The sequence below is a fragment of the Vanacampus margaritifer genome, chromosome 18, assembly GCF_051991255.1.
Source record: "Vanacampus margaritifer isolate UIUO_Vmar chromosome 18, RoL_Vmar_1.0, whole genome shotgun sequence".
NCBI lineage: Eukaryota > Metazoa > Chordata > Actinopteri > Syngnathiformes > Syngnathidae > Vanacampus > Vanacampus margaritifer.
This window is the reverse complement of record NC_135449.1, coordinates 7,195,074-7,220,709: the sequence shown is the minus strand read 5'-3', so window position 1 is coordinate 7,220,709 and position 25,636 is coordinate 7,195,074. Positions and strand designations below refer to the sequence as shown.

Here is a 25,636-nt window from a genome sequence, read left to right as displayed (position 1 = left end):
CTGCCTATGTTTGCCTGTTCCTTTTAGCTTAGCTCGCCGAGTTAAAATTACGACTTGTTGTTTTTTTCTCAGCTGCTGCTGCAAAGCATTGTGGGTAAATTCCATAAAGGCGGGCCTATAGGAAAGGAAAGAGAGAGGAGGAGGGGGGGGGGGGGTAACAAAGGGATTACCAGAAGAGCCGTTACACACTTGGACACAGGCCTTACTGTGCAAAACGCTCACTTTGGGCCGGACCTAACTGGAAAGGAATGCAGTCGGGCTTTTATACATCCTGCCTGAGGGGGCTGAACAAGGATGTGTGTGTGTGTGTGCGGGTGGACGTATATAAAGTACGTACGTACGTACATATACTCTTGTATGTGATTTATGAACGTATAAACCCCGCGGCCTCATGAGAGCGCGAGTGAGGTCAAACACGCGAAAGGGTCCACGCGCGGGTGATTCACGACATTTCGCCGCACGCAAAACGGCGGCCTCGAAGGTAAAACGTGAAGCGCTTTTTTAAAAAAAAAAAAAAAAAAAAAAGTGACACACTCGCATATACGCGCGCGCACACGCGGTTCCCATTCCCTGCATACCTAGTGTTCTGTGTGTGACTGGCTTCCAGGAAAGAGGCACTTTAATTGAGTTGAGTTTTTACGGCTTGCCTAGTGTTAGTGTGTGTGCGCGCGCGCGTGCGTGCGTGCGTGGGGAGAGAGCAGGGGGGGGAGGGGAGGGGGGGGGTCGAAGTGGAGAAAGAATACATTTTTTTCAGTGACGCAAAAAAAGGCTGCGGAGAAATGATGTAAAAGTCATTATGATGAGCATTCCTGGCACACGCACACACACACACACACACGCACGCCCAGTGACATAATAAACACTACATGCTGTCACACACACGCGCACACACACACGAGCACCAATGTGGCTCCAAGCACGACGAATAGTTGACTCGCAAATGTTGCGCAAGGTCAAGCTTGAAGAAAGTTATGTCTGGAAAACATGCTGATCTGTGACATTTTATTTGACAAACATTAGACAAAGTTAGCGAAACATAAAATGTTGCAAAAAATGTTACATATTAGGTTTTTATAGTTATGGAATAAATTTTCCATTTCCATTATTTTCTATCAAAGGCAAAAACAGAAAGGTAAAACAAATAAAAATAAAAATAAACTACTAAATTAAATACATAAAAATAGAAACTGAAATTCAATTTAAATACAGAAAGAAATTCAAATATATAACAAAATTAAATAAGTGACAAAACAAAGTATTAATAAAAAATTAAATCTAAAAATACAAATAAGATATATAAAAGTATTTTTTTTATTACAACTAAATTAAAATAGAACTATTAAAATTCAATATAAAAACAAAACACCAAATAAAAAACAAAACAAAATAAATATAACAAATAAAGTCAACTCAAAATTATAAACTAGCTTAATTATAAAGTACATAACATAAAGTACAAATATTAAAATAAATAAATAATTTAATTAATCAAAACAGAAACATAAAATTAAAAATACAAACAATTAAATCTATATAATACACATAAAATTATGAAAAATACAAACAAAATATATATTTAAAAAAAAAACATTTGAATGATGAAAAGAAATGTTAAATAAAATAAATAGCAACAAAATGCATTTAAAAAAAAGTATTGAAAAAAGTACAATAAAGCATAACAAAATTTTCAAATAAATAAAAACTAATGGCACACAATTAAAAACTAAGATAAAAACACAACCTAAACTTTTTGCCAGTTTGCCAATGACCAAAATGCCGCAATGGATGGAAAGCTATTCGTAGTTTCCTTTCTTCTATTCCTCCCCAAAACTTCCTTGAAGCGGAAGCGTGCAGTCAGTCTAATGCACAAAAGAGCTCAGCTGTGACTCAGGTTCCCCACATTACTGTAAATCTTGTGGAATATTCTGCCCTCCATCCTTTTCGTCCCATCTCACACGCCCTACCACAGTCTTTCCAGCATGATTCATTTTTTTTTTTCGGAGGTGGGCGAGGGGCGGAACCAAGCGTGACATTTGTCAACAAACGCAACACGACTGAGCTCAGCGCTGCAACTGGGGCTTTTTTTTTTTTCTTTTTTTTTTACTTTTTCCAAGCATGAATAGAAACTATATATATATATATATATATATATATATATATATATATATATAGGGCTGGACTGGCCATGTGGCATCTGTATATGGCTGGACTGGCCATTTGGCATTCAGGGCAGATGCCCGGTGGGCCGGCATGTTTTGGGGCCGATGCAGTGTTTTTTAATTATTAGTTTTCTCCATTTTACCCCAAGAGGCTGGTCACTAGCCCATGAATCCATTTTTCAATATAGACAGCAAACCGAACCAACATTAGTCAATATTAGTGGCAGAAGTAGGTGTTAGCCCTAGAAAAATGATTTAATCCACACAAGAATAATATTAAGCGTATAAATTTTGGTATAATATAGCCTGGACTTGTACCTCAAATCTGTAACGGCAAAGTCATTGATACACTGCTTAGATGGGCTTTGTTGACAGATTGATTAACAGTTTAATATTATGCTAATTAGCCGGCTAAACATTCCCGTACATGCGCAAATACTTCCAGTCACACTAGTTAGTACACAAGACAATATGCTATGATTCATTCTCACTCAAATCCATAAATTCTGATTTGGCGATTGTTGTCGAAAAGGTGTTATAAAAGTAAAAATTGATTTTTTTTTTTTTTCAGTGAACTCCTAAGATGGTACAATTGTAAAACAATATGCAAAAGGGGGCTTCTCCGAGCGCTCCGGCGGCGCTCTTCCAGGAAGAGGCTTTGCTGATTGTTTCTTCCAGGAAGGCTTTTTTGTTGGCCGATCAGCGCTTATAGGAAAGACGTTCGGGGCCGGCCCATCAGCGCCAGTATTGTCACAGCCGCTTCTGATAAAGCCAGAGCGGCTTCCAGGAAATCAGAGATTTACCCTCCAAGCATTCCATCATTCCTTCAGCGCCATCGCCGCGCGCAGAAAGTGAGGGAGGCGAGTGGGGGGTATAATAGGGATGTGGATCAATAAAAAACATATGGTAAGCATGCACATGCTATATGGTTGAACGCGCGCGTGATTGTGTGGCCGCCAAGTGTTGACCTGCGGTCACTGCGCGACCGCGCTCGCTCAAACCGCGTGATTACGATTTATTTTGACTGCGCGCATGCCTTGCTTTATTTTTCAACACGATGGCTCACAAAGTTGCATTAGCACAATATTTTTGCCTGACGGTATCGTGATACTGCGTGATAATTCATACCAATGCCGATAACAGAATACATCGAAACTATTCGGCAGAGTAAAACAAAATAGTGGTGTTTACGACACGAGCGGGGGAGGGGCAAGGACAGGTGGCGGTCTCCACCCCCGCCCCAATGATTACCCCCCCCCCCCCCCCCGCGCTTATCCAATCTGGTCCATAATCAAGCCACAGATGGTCGTCGGTGCCCTTTTGGCATGCTTCTACTTCGCCATTTCTCGACCGATTTTCACCATCCCAACTTCAACGTATTTCAAAAATTCACACGTGCCGTGCGATTATTTTTCTTAATCCAAATTTGCACAGTTGTACCAAAATTTCACATTTTGCATGTTAAAAAAAAATTCTGTTCATTCGAAATGAAACGTTCAACAAGCAGGTTTCACATCATTCCAATTCAAAATATTCATTCATTCATTCAATTCACTTTTTCAAAACCAAAAATATCACACTTTTCACCATATTTCTCTTTGACCAAAAATTACACATATTCAACATATATTCACATAATTGCCCAAATTTATTCATTGATTCACATGATTCAAATGTCAAGATCTTTCTTCAACATACATAAACATTTTGAAATGTTAAAATGGCATTATAATTTTTTTTATTCACATCATTCCCATTTAAAATTCAAAACATTCAACTCAACACAATTGAAGAAATCAAATATTTTCATCAACACGATTCCCAGCAAAAAAAGAAAAGAAAATCCCTAATCATTCTCAGTGACACATTCGTTCAACAGTGAAGATTGACATCATTCCCATTTGAAATTGAAATACAAATTCTAGATGTTAAATCATTTAATTTACCTTGGGAACAGTTTTCAGCATGCCAAAAATGTCAACACCCCACCCAAAAAAATCCTCATTCATTCCTAATGACACAGATTCACATCGTTTCCATTTGAAATTCAAAACTTTCAAAATAGAAGCAAACAAATGAAGAATTTCAGTTTTTTTCATCTAATTTTCTACATTTTTTGACTGATTCAAACTGTTCCAACTTTAAACTGTTCAGCTTTTCCTCATCACAAAATGTTTTAGAAATTTCAAAATAAAAGCCGAAAAATTAAAAAAAAAAATTAAAATTTTAATTTTATTCTCTAATTTGAATTTTTTTGACTGATTTTAACAGTTGCAACTTCAACACATTCAGCTCGTTCCTGGTCATTGTATACATCATTCCATGTCTTTTCATTTAGCCTTTCAGCCCTCACAAGCAATTTCTCCAGAAAATTATTTTTTTATTTTTAAAGTAAACTTCAACTGGAAGTGGCACTCACTAAACCACAGCACAGACACTGATAACCACCCCTTTAATTTTTTTTTTTTAAAGTGTATTGTTCAAACTGCTGCTTGTTGTCACCACAGCTAGCGGTCGCCACTCAAGTTTCTGTCGAGTTACCACTTCTGAGGATTTTTATGCTTGGCGGAGGTAATCGTCTTTCGCTGGCAGATTTGGCGGAAAAATCAAAGAACCACCGCACATCTCCTACGGACCTGGAATGTTTTGTATCAATTTGTGCGGCTTCGGGTTTGCGAAACGGCGCTTTTTTCCCGATATTCTTATGTGTGAACTTTGGCCGCGACGGGGGTTTTCGAGTGGATGAAAATGGGCCGGGATGCTGGGAACGCCGGGAACACTCCACTGAAAACAAACAGCGCTTCCCAGTCCCAGTCAGAATAGGCCTACTTTTATTTACCTCCTCCTCCCTTTCTTCTGCATTAATGCGAGGGGGCCACGCTTCTTGTTCCCGTTAGTCGAAAACAGGGGGTCCTCTGTGTGTGTGTGTGTGCGTGTAGCATATGAAGAGCCAATCACAGCACGGTACACACACTGATCCCCCCCAAGTACTGTTGGTTTATAGGGTTCAGCTTCAGAGAAGTCACGTGACTTCCCAGAGAGAAAGCGAGGGAGGGTGACGATGGGGGGGGGGTTTAAGAGTGATGAAGAAGAGGAGTGAAAAGGAGGTGACGTAAAGGATGAAGTGAACAAACGACTGAATGAAGCGTGGCAGGCCGCTCAAGGTGACAGATGACTGAATGAGGGAGGACATTTTGAATGAGTGGCGGGAATCTGCAAGGTCAGGTTAACCTTGTTTCTGGCGGAGGCCCGAGGACTTCCTGGAAATGGTGCCCTGCTCATACGAAGATGATTCACGGAATTGCCACGAAACACGTCTTCCTTTTGAATTGATGGATAAGTAGTTGCGAGGAAAACGCTGCAAGGGTTCTGTGGAAACACTTTTCATCCCTTTGCCCTGCCGCAAATGAGCAGCCATTCATCACCATTGAATTGAGATAACCGAAAATGCAGTGTTGCCCAACCTTTAGAGCTAAGATGTATATTTTATGTTAGAAAACCAAAACTGTAACAAAAAACATATACAGTACAGTAAACTGATAATGTTTTTGTTTTTTTTAAATCAGAAATTTACGTAAGTGTGAAATTTGGGTCTGTTTAGTTGAACACAAACGCATACAAAATTGTACCTTCTGCCATTTAGTGGAATATTTTTGGACTAATTATGTGACATTTCATTCTTAATTGAGACGAGATAGTCAAAACGGTATTTAAGTATTTTGTAACGTTGTTTTGTTGAGTGTCGTAAAACGTGTACTTTAGCCGCGAGCGCAATAAAGGTTGGGCAACAAGGATGTCGACCGACCAATGAGATTGAGTCACATCATCGACCAATCACTGATGCTCTGTGGAATGACGGAAGTGACGTAATCAACCATCCACAGGTACTGCGTGTAATGATTGCCGAGGTTGCAACACTGCGGACATTTTTGTCATGATGTCCCAATACTTTTGTCAATACTTTACTGTCCGTGACACATTCTAAGGGTGGGACACTCTGATTTATGCCACTTTGGGAAGTACCCTAAAAAAATGTGTGTGTGCGTGCGTGTGAGTGACATATGAATGAGGAAGGTTGGGCGTATGGGGGCTTAATATGAACCAGATGTCTCAAGCAGTGATGTCAACACCTTTTAAGCAAAGAGCATCTTAGTTTGCCCCACGTGTGTGTTTATGTGCGAAGCCTTCCCATAAACACCTGCTTTTGTGGAACAAGTGATGGTGAAAGAGAAGCAATAAGGGATGGGAGGGGGTCTATTTCGGGCCCCCGGCAGGCTTTATGGTTATTGGAAAGGCGTTGCCGTCTCCTCGCTGCTTCTTCCCAGAAAGGGCTCAATATTTCTCCTGCTTCATTTCTGCCTTATTCAATATTTTCTCTCTCTCTCTCTCTCTCTCTCTGTGCCATGGAAGACGCTGGCCACAAAGACTCGAGTGTGTGAGCGTCACGCAGCTGGATGGCCCATTACATTACAAGCAGACACGCTTACTGGCACTGCACACAAACACACACGCGCACGCTCGCGCGCACACGCTCTTATCAAGTGATTACAATCACACGAGAGTGGGAAGTGTGTGTGTGTGTGCGCGCGCGCGTGTGTGCGTGCGTGTGACTGACTGGAATTTGATCCAGCAGATTCACGAATCCCACGCCAGCTGAAATTTTGACACTTGCAGTGTGTCAATGGCAGATGGTCAATAGAGGGCGCTAGGGAGCCACTCCATCACGGACGTCGAAGACAAAAAGAAATAAACACAAAATAATTAGAATAAAATGAAACGTATTTACTCCAAGCTTGACGTATGTATTCCCCTTATTTTCATATTTATTTATTTGTTGGACTGAATTATTGGCAAGATTCTTATCTATTTATAACGCTATATTTATATGCATATATTACAGTTGTAGCCCACAAAACCTTAGGTTTATGCTTACTTATACTTTTATTTTTGTTAACTTACTTTTATACATACTTTATATAATATACAGTACAGTATTAGTTATTTTGCATTTTTTAGTACTATTATCATTGGGTACTACATTTAATATACACATATTAAATATATTAATTACAATATTTTGTAGATTATTAAATACGTGTACAGTACCGTATTGTAAGCTTCGTGTATTATAATATGTATGTAACGCCATCTAGTGGACAATATTGACACTTGCAATGTTGACCAGCTATTCGGTCATCCATTAACCGTCCTGTGTGCAGTTAAGTCAATGATTATCGATGCAATCGATCCAAAGTTCAAGCCTAAAGTGATCCGCGTTGTGCACAATGTCCCTCAAAGCATTTTGTTCCAAGTTTCAATTTTGGGGTCGGGTCGTCGCTCGACGAGAAGCCGGCGGAAAACGAAGTTACTACAAAAGCAGGGGCTCTGGACTCCCCGAGCCCGGCCAGGCGGCTCATGTCCGCGTTGTGGACCTCCGCAGCGACACGGTGACCAAACCCGGAGCGGCGATGCGCCGGGCCATGGCCGAGGCCGAAGTCGGAGACGACGTGATGGGCGAAGATCCCACAGTAAACGGTAGCGATTAGCACGTTAACATGCTAGCAACTAGCAAGAGCTAGTTTTTGTTGTTAAAAAATAAAATAAAATAAATTAATGTAATAATTACATAAAATAATAGAAGAAGAAAAGCCTGAATTCATGTTAATAATTATTTAAATTATTTTTACTCTTAAATTATCGTACGTATTTTAATTAAGTGAATAATATTTTTAAAAAGCTTGATTTTTATTTAAGATTAATTTAAATCTTTTTTTTCTTTTTCTTTTTTAGCAGTTTAGAAACCTGACATTATTTATTAATTTCATTAAAATCACACTAGATTCATTGAATAAAATACAACCTTTCTTAATGGTCATTTATTTAGTTTTATTATTTAGATATGTAATTTAAATAGATGAAAAACAGCACTTTAGAATTTCAATCAGCCCATTTTATTAAATACAATAATTGTAGCTGGATTGGATTTGTTTTTTTAAATTAAATTTGAAAAAGTAGAATAATGAAAACCTGTAGTTTTTAAACAAATACAATCATTAAGCCAAGTCTTTTTTATTCATATAAGAATACATTTAAATTTTCAAATTTAATTGGAAAAAATGACAAAATATTTAATAAAATGATCAAATATAAGCAGTTTAAAAATTACACAAAAAATGATCTTAAAATCCAGAATTGATCCCTTTTGTAATAAATTATAGATTTATTAAATTAAAATATTGAAAAATTAATTTAAAGCCTAATAAGAATCTATATTATTTTTTTAATGAAAACAAATTAAATAAGTACATTTGAATTGACCAGGACGGTAAAAATAAATTTAACTTATAACTTTAATGAAAAAGTTTGATTCAAAACAATTGTTATACAATTTAAACTATTTTTTTCCCCACACTTTAAAAATCTCAAAGTCATGATATGATGGACAAGATCATAGGCTTGGAATAGTGTTTTAGATTCTTTGTTGCTAAACCTTTGATCATCGTGGCACCGAAGCACATTTGCATTTTGGCCTCTTGGTTGCAGAGTTGCAGAAGATTGCAGCCGACATGTTTGGGATGGAGGCAGCGCTGTTTGTTCCCTCGGGAACTATGAGTAACCTCATCGCAGGTAACTTGAAACAATTTTATCTGAAATATATATGCATTTTGTCGGGGGTGGGGTTTAAGTGACCGTAATGCGTTGGTCACAATAGTGATGGTGCACTGTAGGGAGCGCGGCGATGAGATGATTGTGGGCGACTTATCTCATTTGCATATCTACGAGCAGGGAGGCAGCGCACAGGTAAGCACATATACATTATATATATGTAATATATATCGTTTTTTTGTTTTTTTTACTGCATGGATGTTTCATGTTGATGTTTACATAGCTGGCGGGCGTCCACGCCACCACAGCCGACACCCTTGCCGACGGCACCTTGAACCTGGACCAGCTGGAGTCCAAGATCCGCCACGGCTACCCGGACCCGCACTACCCCCGCTCGCGCCTCATCTGCGTGGAGAACACGCATAACATACAGGGAGGACGAGTCATGCCACTCCACTTCCTGCAGGAGGTGCGCCCAAATTGTGGCCAAGCTGCTGTTTTGGTTAGCGGTTACCTCCATGACGTCCGCATTTTTGTCCTTCCGTCCAAAGGTGCGAGCTCTCGCTGACAAACATGGCCTGTTGGTGCACATGGACGGCGCGCGCCTGATGAACGCCGCCGTGGCGCTGGGAGTGCCGCCGGCTGACATACTACAGCACACACACACTGTTAGTGTGTGTCTATCGAAGGTGACGCCTTCATAACATGTTTTTGTCAGTCAACCAAAGTAGTGGTACTTTGTGATTAGGACTCCTGGATCTGTTGTCCAAATAGTGCACGTGTGTGTTTAACAGGGATTGGGCGCGCCAGTGGGGACCATGCTGGCTGGGCCCAGAGATTTCATTTCTCGGGCAGTGAGGTGCCGTAAAGCTCTGGGCGGCGGGATGCGGCAAGCCGGCATATTAGCGGCGGCCGGGAAACTGTCTTTGCAGGACATGGTCCAGAGACTACAGGAAGACCACAACAACGCCAGAACCTTCGCTCGAGGTGTCCTTGAGTTCTCACGCACAATATTTCCGTCCGTCCGTCCGTCGGCGTCATAAGAGCTTGTCTGTTTTTCCCCCAGCCTTGGAAACGTGCGAGCCGCCTCTGTTTGCCGTGGACATGGCGGCCGTGGAGACAAACATCCTGCGCTTCCAAATCCGAGAACCCGCCTTGACTCCGGCGGAGTTCTGCGACCGCATGGCCCAAGTGGGGGACGGGGAGGAGGACGCGCTAGGCCAAGGGATACAAGTCCTCATGTACCCTCATTTTGGGAATTCTGTGCGAGCCGTGTGGCATCTGGGGATATCGGCCGAAGACACGCACCTGGCCGTCGGGAAATTGCAGTTTGTTGCCCGTCAGTGCTTGGAGAATAAACAGCAAAGGGGATTGTAACATGTTTGCCAAGTGTGAATCTCTTGAAAGACAAGCACAACTGGAGAAACTTGTGGATTAAGCAATGTTATTTTTTATTAATTTATCTCATTCTGTAATTTTCTGATTGATTTATTGTAAATGATGAAATATATTTAAAATGAAATGTGAATGAAAGCTTATACAAAATGTGTTTTTTATCATTTAAAAAAATTATGAATCAACACATTAATAAAAAACATTTTTTTTAATTAAATTGTTTTGGTAGGTTTTTATTGTATGACTGTTTAACACATTTTAATTATAAATAATAATTTCTTTAATGAGCTTTTGTTTTATTTGATGTGTAACTTAGCCTCTTTTTCCCCTAAAATTGGTTAGCTAAAACATTTATAGACTTTTATACATCTCATTTAATAATAAACAATAGTAGCACAATAAACATTTTACGTTTACATTTTATAATTAAATTACATATACGATGCCATTTAAAAATTGCACGAGCTGTTTTTTCCCCCCTAAAAGTGATTAATCAAAATGTATTTATCTAATTATATTTAAGAACTTACATATAATTGTTTGACTTATTATAGATAATAACATGATTTAATTATTTTATCATTAAAACATATACAGTAGAAGTAAACAGTTGATTTTTCTGGCAGCCCTTCTATCTATACTATCTTATATTAGCGATTACCGTGTACGTTGGCCGAGACTCGTCCCTTGTATTTATATATTCGTTTTATTTTTAACAACAACGGATGGCTAAAATAAGAAAAACTTTCTGGCAGCGGTGGGATTCGAACCCACGCCATCGAAATGACTGGAGCCTAAATCCAGCGCCTTAGACCACTCGGCCACGCTACCGTAGGATACTCGTGGGTGAAAGATTTGTAATAATAGCCATCACCATAAATGTATGGTCATTGTTCTGATAGCGCAAATGAACCTAAAACACGTGTGGATCCTAGTCTGCATTGTGACTTATACAATACAATATAACGTGTTTTTATGTGTCGAATCGGCGGATCCGAAATGTAATGGAGCAAAGAGACAGCAGCTCAGGCGAATGCAGTTCGTTTGAAAAATGACGATGTCGAGGAGGACCCGTCGTTTGAAGGGGTTTTCTGTAAAAGAAAAAAAGCAAGAAAAAAGAAAACGGCTTTGAAAAGACGTTTAACTGTAAAAGTACCACAGTTGGTTGAGTCTGCTTGGCTTTCAAGTGTTCAAGTGCTACCATAATCGCTGCATTCAAAAGCAACTTCCGGGTTGTAATTTATAAATTTCTCCTTGGTGGTAGGTGCTTATAAGTGTCAGACTAGCACTAAAATATGTCAAATGTGTTTATTTTGAGCAATTTTACACTTTATTTATTTATGTCTTTATTTTTGTTTACGTCTTTGTACTAGGGCCTCCCAGTGGGGCGTTTGTTGTGACATTTCCGACAGCCCGAAAAAGCTGCAGACCGCGTGGGGCGGGGCTGCCACGGAACGCTGTTGTTACGTGCAGACGGTCCACATCGGTGTGGCGACTGGTGGAACCGTCGCGAGAAACCCTCCCATCGAACCGCTTGCCTCGGGACCCGCAGGGCTCGCTGGAGAGGCGGGGATTGACCTATCGTCAAACTGCGTGATATCTTGTCGCCTAGCGAAAAGTGTTTTGTTCGACGGAAGAGGAGAGCGCTTGGTCACACGCCTGCAAAGTGTCAAGCTACAGGTTTGGTGGGTTCACTGAGCGCATGCACAAATCTCGAATGAATCTTGATGCTCGTTTTGAGGGGCGAAAGGGGGGGGATTCTCTTTGCAGAATGCTGCAATGCAATCGAATATACTGCATCCATGACAAGCATGGTCCACTTTCGTCCCCGCTGCAGCACACAATTGAAAACATGCAGAATCAGCTAGTAACTGACGTGCAGAATGGCAACACAGGGTGGCCTAGTGGGTTAGCACGTTTGCGTTACATTTTCTGATGTTCGAATGTTGGCTATGTGACTAAACAACGAATGTCAAACGAGCCTCCAAACTATGGGCCCAAAAAAATCCTCCAAACCCCTCTGTAAATATATTCACTTTACTACACGTATCAAATATGAATTCCATTTTTTAACCCTTAAGTAGGAGACTTTGAGAAAAGACCTCTGAAGTTGGACATGAATTTTGCTGCGTGTTTTGAATGAAGAAAAAGTAGCACACATTATTTATTTAAGTTTCAAGTTTAAGGCGAGCTGCCCAGCAATTCTAGATCAAAACTACTATTAGTAACATTATTATTATTAGGGATGTTCAATACCAGAGTCTGTTGTTCCAACACTTCCACTCACGCCATCTTCTGTATATTTTTTTTTTTTAGCACACCAGTGGATACAATGGAGGACGAGCTGATGTTTAGCATGGAGGAGGAGGGCAGCGACACCAGGTCCTCGGACAAAAGGAGCGCACCCAAGCAGCGGGTTTCCTCGCTCACCGACGACGATGACTGCGAACAGGACGACGGCTTCATCTACTCCATCTTGGACGAACCCGCCCAAGAGATCTGCCAGTACATGCAGAACTTGGTCAACAACCGCCAGCTTTCGAACTCGATGCCCAAGACGGAATTTTTGTACAAGGTGAGGAGGCGTAATCTGTATTAAATTCTAAGAGGTTTGTCCCTAATGACAACAAATAAAACTGCTGGTAAAATATTTTAGTTTTGTAGCGTAGCCACTTTAAATAAGATTTAAGCAATAAGGAAGTAGAAAGTGTGACATATTTGCTTCATGCTTTGAATATGGGAGAAGTAGCGCCATCTGGTGGACAAATCTAAAAACAAAAGGGAAATTCACTAGTCCAAATGGAAAAACAAAAACAGTTTATGATAATAAAAATCTGTTAAAAAAAAAATTTCAATGGGACTTTTTTTGTCACTAGGAACAAAATGTGTGATTTTTTTTGTGTGTGTGTTTGTGTGTGTGTGTAGCTTTGCCGAAACATCAAAGTTTGTCTTGTTGCATCATGTGCTGTGTTGATGAAAAGTGGTGCGTTTTCTTCACCTTTTTCCCCACATAGAATCAAACAGAGCATTTGGCGGAAGGTTCGTACCAGGTTTTGTCTGAGAGTGCACGGGTACGTTAAACCATTTCAATTACTATCCTGTACCGTCCCTTCACTACTGATCATCTATACCAGCTTCCTTCACTGCCTTTTTTTTTTTTTACTTTATCCTTTTTCAAAGTTTTCTTTTTTCTGTTCTATTCATCTGCATGATTTATGTTTTGGAACATTCAGCACACATGCAGAAGATATTATACTCACAAGTGAATGTGAACAGCAAGAATAGTCCTCAGAATTATTCTATATTTTAGTTTCTTCGGAATTTGAATGTGCAGGCATGCCTAATGTGCACATTCACCTTTTTGCGCTTCCACGTGGGTCATGTTTAGCAAACTGGAGTCCTGACATTTTTACAAATATCCCCAAGAGTTCTGAATTGGTGTGAGATGTTTACTAGTTAGTTGGCGAACATGGCGGCGTACGAGAGAGACGTGCGACTGCTCCGGGCAATAAAGGATTAAATTACTTGACATGATAGAGTATCAACCCCGCCCGCTGAGGAAGTTATTTTCGGACACGAGTGCAGATGACTGACGTGTCATCCAACTTGCTTCCTCCTTCAATGCAAACAAGTCCACACCAGTGCTAGTTTACATTGGTGTGTCCCAGAGTTCGTTAAGACGATTAATACAAATTTAAAAAAAAGACCCAAAAACAGGAAGAGCAGTTTGGTGTTTTAACTCGTTCACTGCCATTGACGGCTATAGACGTCAAAAATGCATTTGAACTATTTCTATTAGTTTAACATTTTTTTTCCACTTTTGTTAATAATAGTGTGAAAACCTAGATTTTTTTTAATTGTACATTTAGAACAGATATAGAATTTGTGATTAATCGTGAGTTAACTAGTGAAGTCATGTGATTAATTACAATTAAGAATTTTAATCGCCCCTAATTTTTAATAATGTTTTCTTTTTTTTTTAATTGCGTCAGGCGCAAATTTTTTTTAAATCGTAATTCATCACATGACTTTAATAATTAACTCACGATTAATCGCAAATTTTATATCTGTTCTAAATGTTCAAATTTTTTATTTTTTATTTTAAATGTTTTAAGTGTTCCAAAGACGTATTTATACGTTTTTTTAATGCTACAGCATACAGAAGGCTTTGATGCAGCCTCTCAAATATAGATAAATATTTTTGTGAACTATTTCTATTGAACATTTTTTTCATTTCATTTCATTTTTTATGAAAGCCTAGATTTTTTTATTGTACATTTATAACAGATATAAAATTATCATGCGATTAATTATGATTAAATGCCCCTTATTTATTTATTTATTTTAATTAGGCCCATCAGGCGATTACAATTTTTAATTGTAATTAATCACATGACTTCACTAGTTAACTAACAATTAATCACAAATTTTATATCTGTTCTAAATTTACAATATTTTTTTTCTCCTTGGTTTTCATACTCTTGTTAGCAAAAGCGGAAAAACATGTTAAACTAATAGAAATAGTTAAAATGAATTTTGGACGTCTATAGCCGTCAATGGCAGTGAATGAGTTAATGTAAATATATATTTTTTTTAATTATATCAGTTGGTTGCAAAAAATAAATGTTTTTTTTTTTTTTTTTTACTGCATGCTTTGAATGGGGGTGGGGTAAATTGCACCATCTGGTGACAATGTTTACAAATTACCAATTGAAATTCATTACTCCTTTTTGAAACCCTAATCATATATGATTGCAGTAGTTTACGTTTTAATCAAAAAGTGTCATTGTCAATGCTTTTTCTGAGCTCGAGCCCATTTCCCATAAAAAACAAACAAACAAACAAAAAAAGTTGTTTCCATTTTTAAAATGTATTCAATGTGCTTGTTGCAATAGGAGACATGGAAAAACGCCATCATGAAAGCCAAAGCCATGCCGGACCCTTGGGCCGAATTTCACTTGGAGGACAAAGAGACTGAACCCTGCTTGCGTTACAGGTGGGAATAACCATCGGTTTTCTAATCCAAATCAATAGTATGGTTCCACATGATTGTAAGATGATCTAATGAATCCTGCTTGAGGTCACTTCAGGTGGAATTCCCACAAATTCAACTGCTGACTTGGCAGGGTTTAGCACATCGTCTCATAGCTGCAGTGCTGTTTTCTTCCCACCTTCTTCCTGTTTACATTCTTGTGAGCAAAAGGAGACGAGAAGAATCTTTGGTGGTTTTGTTGTCATACGTGTCTTTACTATGTGAACAGGAAATGAATGGATCAAATTTACAACGTGAATGCAAAAATAGACTTGCTCCGCTGACCCACTTCCTTTTTACATTCATACAACTAATATGAGAAGATTCTCATATGCTTGGACCTTCCTTGAGCTGGAAATGAATGGACCACATCTACCAATAAAAAAAGAAAGAAAAGGATCTGAATAGGCCTAACTCTCTAAAAAAAAAATTTGTAGAAATGATTATTTTTTTGACAAATTATTATTTAAATGAATTAATGGTTTAGATAAAAAATATAGTAATTAAATATTAAAAAATGTCAAAATCCAAATTTTTAAGTTGTCAAAAAGAGAGGCGAAAGGTAGATGAAAACTTTATTAAAAGATACCTAAAAATGTCCAAAAAGTGACCATAAATGTCCAAAAGGAAGACGAAAAGGCAGAAAAGAAAACATTCAAAAAATACCCATAAAATGTCCAAAAACAAAAAGAAGAAAGTCAGAAAATTACCATAAAATGTACACAAAATGTTTTTTAAAAAAAGGCAGGAATTTCATTTTTTTTAAAGGCAGCTAAGCAAATGTTCAAAAAAGACAAAAATATCAGAAAATTGATGAAAGAAAAAAGGTAAAAAATAGCCATGAAATGTAAAAAACAAACAAACAAAAAAAGAGTTTTTACTACATTAATTACTATAATATGTTCGTATAGTTGCTAGAAATGTCAGGAATTTGACAGAAAGGCAGAAAAGTCAAAAAATACATGAAAAACAAAGTCTGAAAAATTACACACACTCACACACAAATCCACAAATGGAAAACGAAAGGTAGAAGAAAATGAATCTCTACGTTTTGGATATTTTTCTGTTCTCTGGGCCCTCAGTACATTCGACTACGAACACGAACACGCTGTTTCCTTCATCACAATGTTTAAATGTCTCAAATGGCTCTTTTGACCCCTGACCTAACTATACCTGACAGCAATGCTAATCCCTGCTAATAACTGTAATCCCAACCCTCATGTTCTCACATTAGCATTTAGCTCCACTGAGTCCAACAGCCGTTTCCACTTGAACCCAGTATTGAACCCGCGGCCTAGTTTTAGGCTCAACGGGGCCTGTGTGCGCCTGCTGACTGCTGCGTTTAGTTTGGACACAGAAACCTCAGCGATCTTAAGCGCTCGCTCACATCTGGCTCAGACACTTAGCGCCACGTATCGCGCCATTGGCCGCCGCACAATGCGGGAGGGGTTGATTTCGCTGAGTGCACTGTTCGCATTCAATCTCTTATATAAGCCACACAGAGAGCGGGAAACGGAGGCGGTGGCGGCTATTCATATGCTAATTTTACTTTCCTCCTCTTCTTCGTCTTTATACCCGCTTTAGTGTCATGGAGCCAAACAGTACTTTGTGTTCCCAGCCTGATGTGGTTTGTAAGCCAAAACGAGACTGTACTATAAATGTGTGTCGAGTTGAGCGGCGCTCCCTGCATTCTGAACAGTGTTTACTAATTTCACTAGTAGGGCCAAGACAAACAGGTGGTATGCGTACACGGAGGCGGGCAAACATTAACTTGAGGATAATGCAGTGTTTTGCTGCGTTTATGGAGAGCAGAACAAAAGTTTGACTGATTTGTGATGGGTTGGGGATAAAAAAAAACATTTTTTTTTTTCTGAACTCAGTCAAAGGTTGCGTCAGTGCGAGCGCGTGATGTTAAAAGGAAGGACGCTTGACGTGTATGACTGGAGAGCATTACGCTCGTGATTTGTTGTTGTTGTGAAGTATTGGACACAGCTGTTGTGCATTATAGGCAGCCATTTTCTGCATTTTTGAATGTCAAATTTTCTTTATTATAGTCATTAAAAGCATCCACTGAACAAAAACAACAGTAAAGTTCCATTGTAGTCATCTTTTAAAAAAAACACACATATGGATTGAAAGTTTTTTTTTTTTCATTACAGTCAGTCATTTTCAGCATCTTAACTCAATCACTGCCATTGACGGCTGTAGACGTCAAAAATTAATTTAAACTATTTCTATTAGTTTAACATGTTTTTCCGCTTTTGCTAACAAGAGTATGAAAACCAAGGAGAAAAAAAATATTGTTAAATTTAGAACAGATATAAAATTTGTGATTAATTGTTAGTTAACTAGTGAAGTCATGTGATTAATTACAATTAAAAATTGTAATCGCCTGACGGGCCTAATTAAAAAAATTAAATAAATAAGGGGCATTTAATCATAATTAATCGCATGATAATTTTATATCTGTTATAAATGTACAATAAAAAAAATCTAGGCTTTCATAAAAAATGAAATGAAATGAAAAAAATGTTAAATAGAAATAGTTCACAAAAATATTTATCTATATTTGAGAGGCTGTATCAAAGCCTTCTGTATGCTGTAGCATTAAAAAACGTATAAATACGTCTTTGGAACACTTAAAACATTTAAAATAGAACGTATTTATACGTTTTGAGGAGCAAATGAGTTAATATATGCCGCAGGCCGCTTAAAAATGAATGGCGCCCGTGCTATAGATTGGACACCACCTGTTTCACGTATCTGCTTTAAAATAATTGTGTTCTTTTTCCAATGTAGTCAGCTATTTTCAGCGTCAACTATTTTTAAATGTTGAAAGCAGTTTTCCCCATTCAAAGTACCACGAAGGAACTTTTCAACCTTAAAATATTTTCATCACTCTTCTGATGAAACATCGACTTAAAACTAGTTAAATGGTACCTTTGCCATGGCCTGACTCCTTTATGGCATACGTCACTTCCCCCTTTCCCCATTCGTTACAAAGACGACGCACGAAAAATATGACGCAATGCGCTTGTCCTCATGGGAAATGTGGTCTTCCTTCAGGCATAACATTACCGCTTTCGTCCATATGGCGCCGCCATAATCAACGTAAACTGAAAGTTCCTTAGTGTTGCTTTAACTCTTTGACTGTCAGACGTTTTCAGAAACGGGATGTCGCCAGTGCCAGCCGATTTTAAGCATTTTGACTGATCTTTCAAGGTCCATAGAAAATTATGTGTTTGGACTATGGAAACACACATACTACCAAATGAAAGATTGGACTCTCATCTTTCATCAGAAAAAAAAGTTTGTTTCTACCTTATTCCGTTCTTCAGTAATCAACAATAGAAAATGGTTAGTTTCACCTCTGTTTCGAAACAAACGTCTTTTAACGTCTTTGGCACTCCTCCATAGGATTTTACTAAACGTTATTTAACGTTTTTGGCAGTCAAAGAGTTAAAACATGTTTTAAAATCATTTTTAGAATTTTTTTTTGCAAATAAAGAAATAATAACTAATAAAAAAATGTGTCAATAAATAATCTGATATTTTTCACACAAATTTCATGACGTCATATATTTATAATTGAAAACACTTGTAATTATGCTAAATTGGGCTCTATGCTCACGAAGACTAAACAAACTGAATGCATTGCAGGTATAGCGCCATAACAGGCGAGTGGGCCCAAGACCGGGTCCACATCAAGATGGCTGCACAGGTATCATCACACAATGGAGAAAAAACACTGTTGCAATGTACATTCTATTTACGACTCACTATCTTTATCTCTATCACAGCCATTTGGGAGAGGGGCCATGAGGGAGTGCTTTAGAACGTAAGTAGAACTATTTACATGGGGTATGTTTTGCTAAAGTGACCCAGGGTTCGAAGCACTTACTGTACAAGGCATGAATCTATACTCAAAAAAATGCTTTTAAGGTTTTGCATCAGAGCCACTGGTCAGCGTGAAAAAAAGATAGCCATATGCATAAAATGGTGGAAAAATCTCAAACTGTATTTTTTTATTTATTTTTTGCTCACAGGAAGAAGCTGTCCAGCTTCTCGCACAGCCACAACTGGAAGACGGCCTGCAACTACGTAGCCAAGCGCTACATGGAGACGGTGGAGCGGAGCGTCTACTTTGAGGACGTGCGTCTGCAGATGGAGGCCAAGCTTTGGGGAGAGGAGTTCAATCGCCACAGGCCTCCCAAACAGGTAGACCCCGCATGGCATAAATCTGCTTTGAGACGGAGGAAGGATGTCTTGAAACGCTCTGGGCCAGGTGGACATCATGCAGATGTGCGTGGTGGAGATGACCGAGAGGCCGGGCAAGCCGCTCTTCCACCTGGAGCATTACATCGAGGGCAAGTACATCAAGTACAACTCCAACTCGGGCTTCGTGCGGGACGACAACATCAGACTGACGCCGCAGGTGAGTTGATTGGGGGACCAAAAATGCCCAAATAAATAAATAAAAGTGGGGAAAAAACCTCAATTCAAAAATTCAACACAAAAAAAATAAACATAAAGGGAAATAAAAACAACAAAAATATAAATAATTAAATAAAAGTAAAAACAAATAAATAAATAAAAGTGGGGGAAAAAACTCAATTCAAAAATTCGACACAAAAAATAAACATAAAGGGAAATAAAAACAACAAAAATATAAATAATTAAATAAAAGTAAAAACAAATAAATAAATAAAAGTGGGGAAAAAAACTCAATTCAAAAATTCGACACAAAAAAATAAACATAAAGGGAAATAAAAACAACAAAAATATAAATAATTAAATAAAAGTAAAAACAAATAAATAAATAAAAGTGGGGGAAAAAAACTCAATTCAAAAATTCAACACAAAAAAATAAACATAAAGGGAAATAAAAACAACAACAATATAAATAATTAAATAAAAGTAAAAATAAATACTAAAATAAAAAGCGAGACTCAAAAAATGTAAATAAATATAAAAATAAATGTGGAAATAAACAAAATAAATAAATATATGAATAGATTTTAATAGCAGTCAATAAATAAAAAGGCTCTGCTCTCATAATCCGTCAGGAAATGTTATTCAAATGAGGGGGGCGGTCCTAAGCGTGTCTTGGGTTGGACTTCTGCCATTACAAACTGCCTTTGGACGGAATGTTCTCTCACTCACGCCAAGCAGGTCGGCGAACAAGGAAGAAAACTATCTTGTCCACTATCACCACAACTTGCAACTTGAGTTGGTTGACAACAAGGCCCATTGTTTTTTTTTCGTGTGTGTGAATTCTCTCTTGCTGTGGAATGGGCAGAGTCCGACATATCAATAGGCGGATAGTTCAACCCAAGACACGCTTAGGACCGCCCCCCTCATTAGAATAACATTTCATAATGCATAAATTAATAAATATTTGAGCAGTGCGTTTTTATGTATTGATATTGTATTTATATTTTTGTATTTATTTCCACCTTTATGTATTTAGATTTTTTGAATAATTTTTTTTTACTTTGTTTTTATTTTTATATGTATTTAGATTTTTTTTTAACCAAATGTTTTATTATATTTTTTTTATATCCATTTTTATTATATATTTTTTATATCCATTTTTATTTTCCTTTTATTTATTTGTATTTTATTTAGGCATTTTTGGTCCTCCATAGAGTTGACAATTTATTTGTATTAATCTAAATATGACTCCTCTAAAATGTCAGCAATTCTTAGATCTGTTGCGTTTTGTCCCCATCAGGCCTTTAGTCACTTCAGCTTTGAGCGATCTGGACACCAGCTGATCGTGGTGGACATCCAAGGCGTCGGCGATCTCTACACCGACCCTCAAATTCACACGGAAAAGGGAACCGACTTTGGCGACGGCAACCTGGGTACGCATCTCCCCTTTTCGTGTCGACGACGTCATGCACGGTGAAATCGGGAGTCTTTGTGTCCTCAGGCGTGCGAGGCATGGCGCTCTTCTTCCACTCCCACCTGTGCAACAAAATCTGCAAGAGCATGGGGCTGACGCCGTTCGACTTGTCCCCGGCCGAGAAGCAGCAGCTGGACTGCACCAACAAACTGCTGGTTGGCTATCACCCGCTTCCCCTTCCCCTTCCCCTTCCCCTTCCCCTTCCCCTTCCCCTTCCCCTTCCTCCTTCCATCACATCAGCACCAGCTCTCCTTATGTTTCCCTTCTCACCTGTTAGAAATCAGCAAAGACGGTGCTGAGAGGCTGCGAGGAGCAGTGCGGTTCCCCCCGCGTCCGCACTATTTCCGGGAGCCGGGCGCCGCCGCTGGTGTCCCGCCTGTCCGAGACGTCGTCGGCGGACGAGAGCATGAGCGACGTGGACTCGGTGCCTTGCTCCCCCCTGGTGGCGCCCTGGTGCATGGCAAGGTCTCCTGCCGGTGTGTATGCTAATGCATTATAAAGTAACTTGTAATCTAACTTACTTTGAAATCAGGTAATCAGTAAGGTAACTAAGTAACTTAAGATCAAGTAATCCGGAAAGTTACTAGGTTACTTTTTAAAGGTAACTGTGGCGTCACTGTTGCTAACTGGAGAAGATTTGAGTGTCAAAAATTGGGGGTGAAATTTTCACTTTTTTCAGACCGAAACCAGTACGAGTACTCAACTTCTGAGTAGTCACCAATACTGATACAAAGGACCAATACCACTAGTACATTTGATAAATGAAATTTACACCAAAAAAAAAAAAAGAATGACAGATCATTTTATAGAAAGACCTAAATAGCCCAATATAGCAAAATCAGTCAAAATTCAGTAAAACAGCTGGGAGCGAAGGGGGTTGCTTCAGTGAAAATGGCTGGGAGTGAATGAGTTAAAATTGCATGAAATTTATGGTAATTTAAAAAAAGAGGGTGACCGATACTGGTATTGGTTGCCCTCACGCGTACAAATACTTTAAGTACTTATATACTTATATACTTTAAATACTTTACTTTTCATCCATAAAAATGTAAATTTCGTTTTAATAAATATCCTCTGGCATAAACATTCAACAACAAAATGTCTCCAGAACATGAACATGCACATTTATTGTTCAATTTTTACAGGCTTATCCTTCACCGGGATGTACGACCAGGAACGACTGGACAACACAGGGGAGCACAGGGTACGAAATGGAACTTTTGAACCTGTGGAGTCCAGTAGAGCCGAAGTCTCACATTTTGGGCTTTCGTGTGTGTAGGAGTCGGACAGCGGAGGGGACAGCGGCTACCCCAGCGAGAGGAGGAGCGAGGGAGACACCAACGACCACCCGGACGGGGTAAACAATCCAATGTTGACGTTTTTATCTATCCTTAAGCCTGTTAGCTTCTTCTGCTGCTGTTTTGTATTTCACTGCTTTGTTTTTATGATGCATGTTTTATCTGGAAACGTTGTAGGCCCGCCAGCACTACCAAAGACATTATTCCGAGTCGGACGAGGACAGTGTCAGACGGGTAAAGCAACATATGCGACGCCGGTGTGCCACATTTAATCTATTAATCATCACCATGCGGGGGACAGACTACTTCCCCGTTGCATCTTTTTTCCACTCATTCCTTTGTCTTTCCTCACATTTCACCTATCTGTGCACTAGAGGGCGCTGGTTGCTATACCGAAATTATATTCAAACAACCAAGGGACGATTTTTTTTAACGACACCGTATTAGGACTGTATATATATATATATATATATATATATATATATATTTACAGTATATATATACACACACAAGTTTTTTCTTGTAAATTTGTGAATTTTTTCTCTAAATATTAAATGTATATAAAATTCACAAATTTACGAGAAAAAACTTGTATATTTGCAACATTATATAGTGGCAAATTTGCGAGAAAAAAATTTGCAAAATTTTGATATAATGTGGCAAATTTGTGAGAAAAAAACCTCGAAATTTATGAGAAAAAAAAGTACAAAATTTTGACATCATAGCATGGTAAATTTGTGAGAAAAAAAACTCAAAATTTACGAGGAAAAAAAGGCTACATTTTGATATAACGTGGCAAATTTGCGGAAAACCCCCTGCAAATTTACTCGATTTTTTTTTTCAAATTTGCCACTTTATAATGTCACAAATTTGTGAGGTTATTCTTGGAAAATATGTGAGTTTTTGTCTCTCAAATTTGCCACTTTATAATGTCGCAAATATATGAGTTTTTTTCTAGTAAATTTGTGAGGTTTTTTTCCTGCAAATTTGCCACTTCATGTCACAAATTTGTGAGGTTTTTTTCCCGCAAATTTGCCACTTATGTCAAAGACTTGTGAGGTTATTTCTCGTAAATTTGTGAGTTTTTTTTCTCAGAATATCACCCCCCACCTAAAAAAAAATTCTTATGTGTCCCTAATACGCCATCGTAATTTTATTGGTGCATAAAACCTCAAAAAGCAGCGCATGTCCCTTGAGGCTAAATACACAATACGGACAAAAGTTTTGGGTCAGAGTTACATCTACTGGAAATCGGACGTGTTTGAGGTCAGGATGCTCAGGCTCGTCTGCAGCACACTCTCCCAAATACGCATTTAAGAACTTTCAGGATATGTCCAAAAAGGTCTAGTTAATAAAAACCTGTCCCAAGACTTTTGATCCAATATGAGAGATTTGGTTCCAATTGCAACATACAGAAAAATCTAAACCAACCATCTACCTCTTCTGTTTATGTATGTGAGTGTGCTTTCGTGCCCGCCTTTTGTGTGATTATTATTTTTTTCATTCATCCCAACAGGGATGTCCCCAAGTTAATCAAGTCGAGGGGTACAACCCAGCACAATGAGCTTCAAGTCGCTGATAAAGTATATGCGTTTGTGTGTGTGTGTTTTCCACACAGCTGACAGAAGAGAAGTGGAGCTTCTTCCACTCGTCCCGCGCTCACGTGCACAGATCCTCCTGCGTGGCCACCGAGGTGGAGCGACTCAGTTCGTTGATGCAGAAGCGCATCGGGCAATCCATCCTGGGCAAGGTGGAAAAACACTTTTAAAAAATCATCTCCACGGCGATTTGAACATTCCCGGTGTCCAGGTTCACCTGGCCATGGTGCGCTACCACGAGGCGGGCCGCTTCTGCGAGAAGGACGAGCAGTGGGACGAGGAGTCGGCCATGTTTCACCTGGAGAGAGCCGCCCGGTGCGGTGAGCTGGAGGCCATCGTGGCCATCGGACAGTGCTGCTTGCAGTTGCCCCACCTCATCCTGCCTAACATGGAGATGGAGGTGCTACTTCCACTTCCTGTTTGTTTTTTATGGCCTCACCTGACCTTTGACATTGTTGCGTCTTTTTTTCAGGAAAACGCAGGAAACAAAATGAAAGGCTTCAAGTATCTCCTGCAGGCTGCCGAAGCCGGCGACAGATCTTCCATGATCACGGTGGCCCGAGCTTTTGACACGGGAGTTAATTTGTCAGCAGACAGGTGAGAGTTTTGCATCTTTGAATGAAGATGTGTTAATACTGCCCCCTGGAGGACATTCTCCGCCATTTCAGTTCAGTGCCGTTTTTAATAGGGCGGACATGGTCTCAATGCTTTCGCTTTGCCTTTTCTTACCGCAACAGACAGCAGGACTGGGAGGAGGCGATCCGCTGGTACGACAGCGCGTTGAACATGGACGAGCACGACGAGGGCGGCGAGTTTGACGGCATACAGGACGAGCCTCGTTATCTCCTGCTGGCTAGAGAGGCCGAGATGTTCATGGTGGGGGGCTACAACCTCGCGGCGGACCCACAGAAAGCAGGTAGAGCCACGATAATACAGTCAAGAATTTTTTTAATTTTGGTTGCATGTGGGCAAGATGAGACAGATGCCGATGCACTTTCAGACAGATTTCTCTCGCATGAAATTTATACCACTAACCAGATTCCAAATTTGACATAATAGTGGCGGTATTAAGAGTTGGATTACGTTTGGTACCAAATGCATCTTCATCCATGTCTCCTTACAGGCGACCTGTTTACAGAAGCCGCCGGTGCTGCCATGGAGGCCATGAAAGGGCGCTCGGCAAACCAATATTACATGAAAGCCGAGGAGGCGTGGGCGCTGATGGAGGAGTAACTTCGCTTGTGCACACTTTACCCCCCCCCCCCCAAAAAAAAAAGGGCTTCAAGTGTCCCCGCCAGACCCTAAACGAGTTGCGTTTACATCTTTTTTTATATAACAGGTTTTTAGCTAAAGGTGCTTTGCATTTTTGCATGTTTGCCTTCCAGCATTTAAGCTTCATCTAGTTTTCTGTGCAAGATTCTCTTTTTTCGGGAAGTTGCTATTTCAATGTTGAATTTGTCTTCTGTGAATGTGGTCCGTGGAGCCAAAACCAATAGAATTGTTGACTTAACAGATTTCTATTGGAAGAGTGTGTATTAAAAAAAGGATTACATTAAGTGACTTAAAAAAAAATAAAGGTTTGCATTGAATTTCATGAGTAAACACTTTATTATTACAGAATTTTTGGGAAAATGGTTGTT

At 39.2% G+C, this 25,636-nt stretch overlaps 2 protein-coding genes and 1 non-coding gene across 4 annotated transcripts; 2 read left to right on the top strand and 1 right to left on the bottom strand.

Annotated features, from left to right (window-relative positions):
- Positions 1 to 7,371: 7,371 nt before the first annotated feature.
- Positions 7,372 to 10,377, top strand: tha1 (threonine aldolase 1). The gene is made up of 7 exons (XM_077550833.1): positions 7,372 to 7,694; positions 8,703 to 8,786; positions 8,872 to 8,960; positions 9,049 to 9,234; positions 9,317 to 9,454; positions 9,560 to 9,752; positions 9,832 to 10,377. Exons 1-7 carry the CDS (start codon positions 7,445 to 7,447, stop codon positions 10,140 to 10,142), a joined length of 1,251 nt encoding a protein of 416 aa, XP_077406959.1. The 5' UTR covers positions 7,372 to 7,444; the 3' UTR covers positions 10,143 to 10,377.
- Positions 10,378 to 10,909: 532 nt separating this feature from the next.
- Positions 10,910 to 10,991, bottom strand: trnal-uag (transfer RNA leucine (anticodon UAG)). Its single transcript has one exon. It is a non-coding gene; the product is annotated as a tRNA-Leu (tRNA).
- A 271-nt stretch (positions 10,992 to 11,262) lies between these two features.
- On the top strand, positions 11,263 to 25,585 carry eef2k (eukaryotic elongation factor 2 kinase). Of its 2 annotated transcripts, XM_077550358.1 has the most exons (20): positions 11,263 to 11,420; positions 11,534 to 11,845; positions 12,477 to 12,735; positions 13,175 to 13,231; positions 15,056 to 15,156; positions 18,853 to 18,913; positions 18,993 to 19,030; positions 19,239 to 19,410; positions 19,478 to 19,627; positions 20,927 to 21,059; positions 21,128 to 21,255; positions 21,378 to 21,576; positions 22,246 to 22,304; positions 22,380 to 22,457; positions 22,576 to 22,632; positions 24,017 to 24,148; positions 24,208 to 24,396; positions 24,469 to 24,593; positions 24,734 to 24,912; positions 25,120 to 25,585. In XM_077550358.1, exons 3-20 carry the CDS (start codon positions 12,493 to 12,495, stop codon positions 25,227 to 25,229), a joined length of 2,211 nt encoding a protein of 736 aa, XP_077406484.1. In that variant the 5' UTR covers positions 11,263 to 11,420; positions 11,534 to 11,845; positions 12,477 to 12,492; the 3' UTR covers positions 25,230 to 25,585. The 2 variants fall into 2 exon arrangements, with proteins under 2 accessions (XP_077406484.1, XP_077406485.1); XM_077550359.1 differs by lacking the exon at positions 22,576 to 22,632.
- Positions 25,586 to 25,636: the final 51 nt, after the last annotated feature.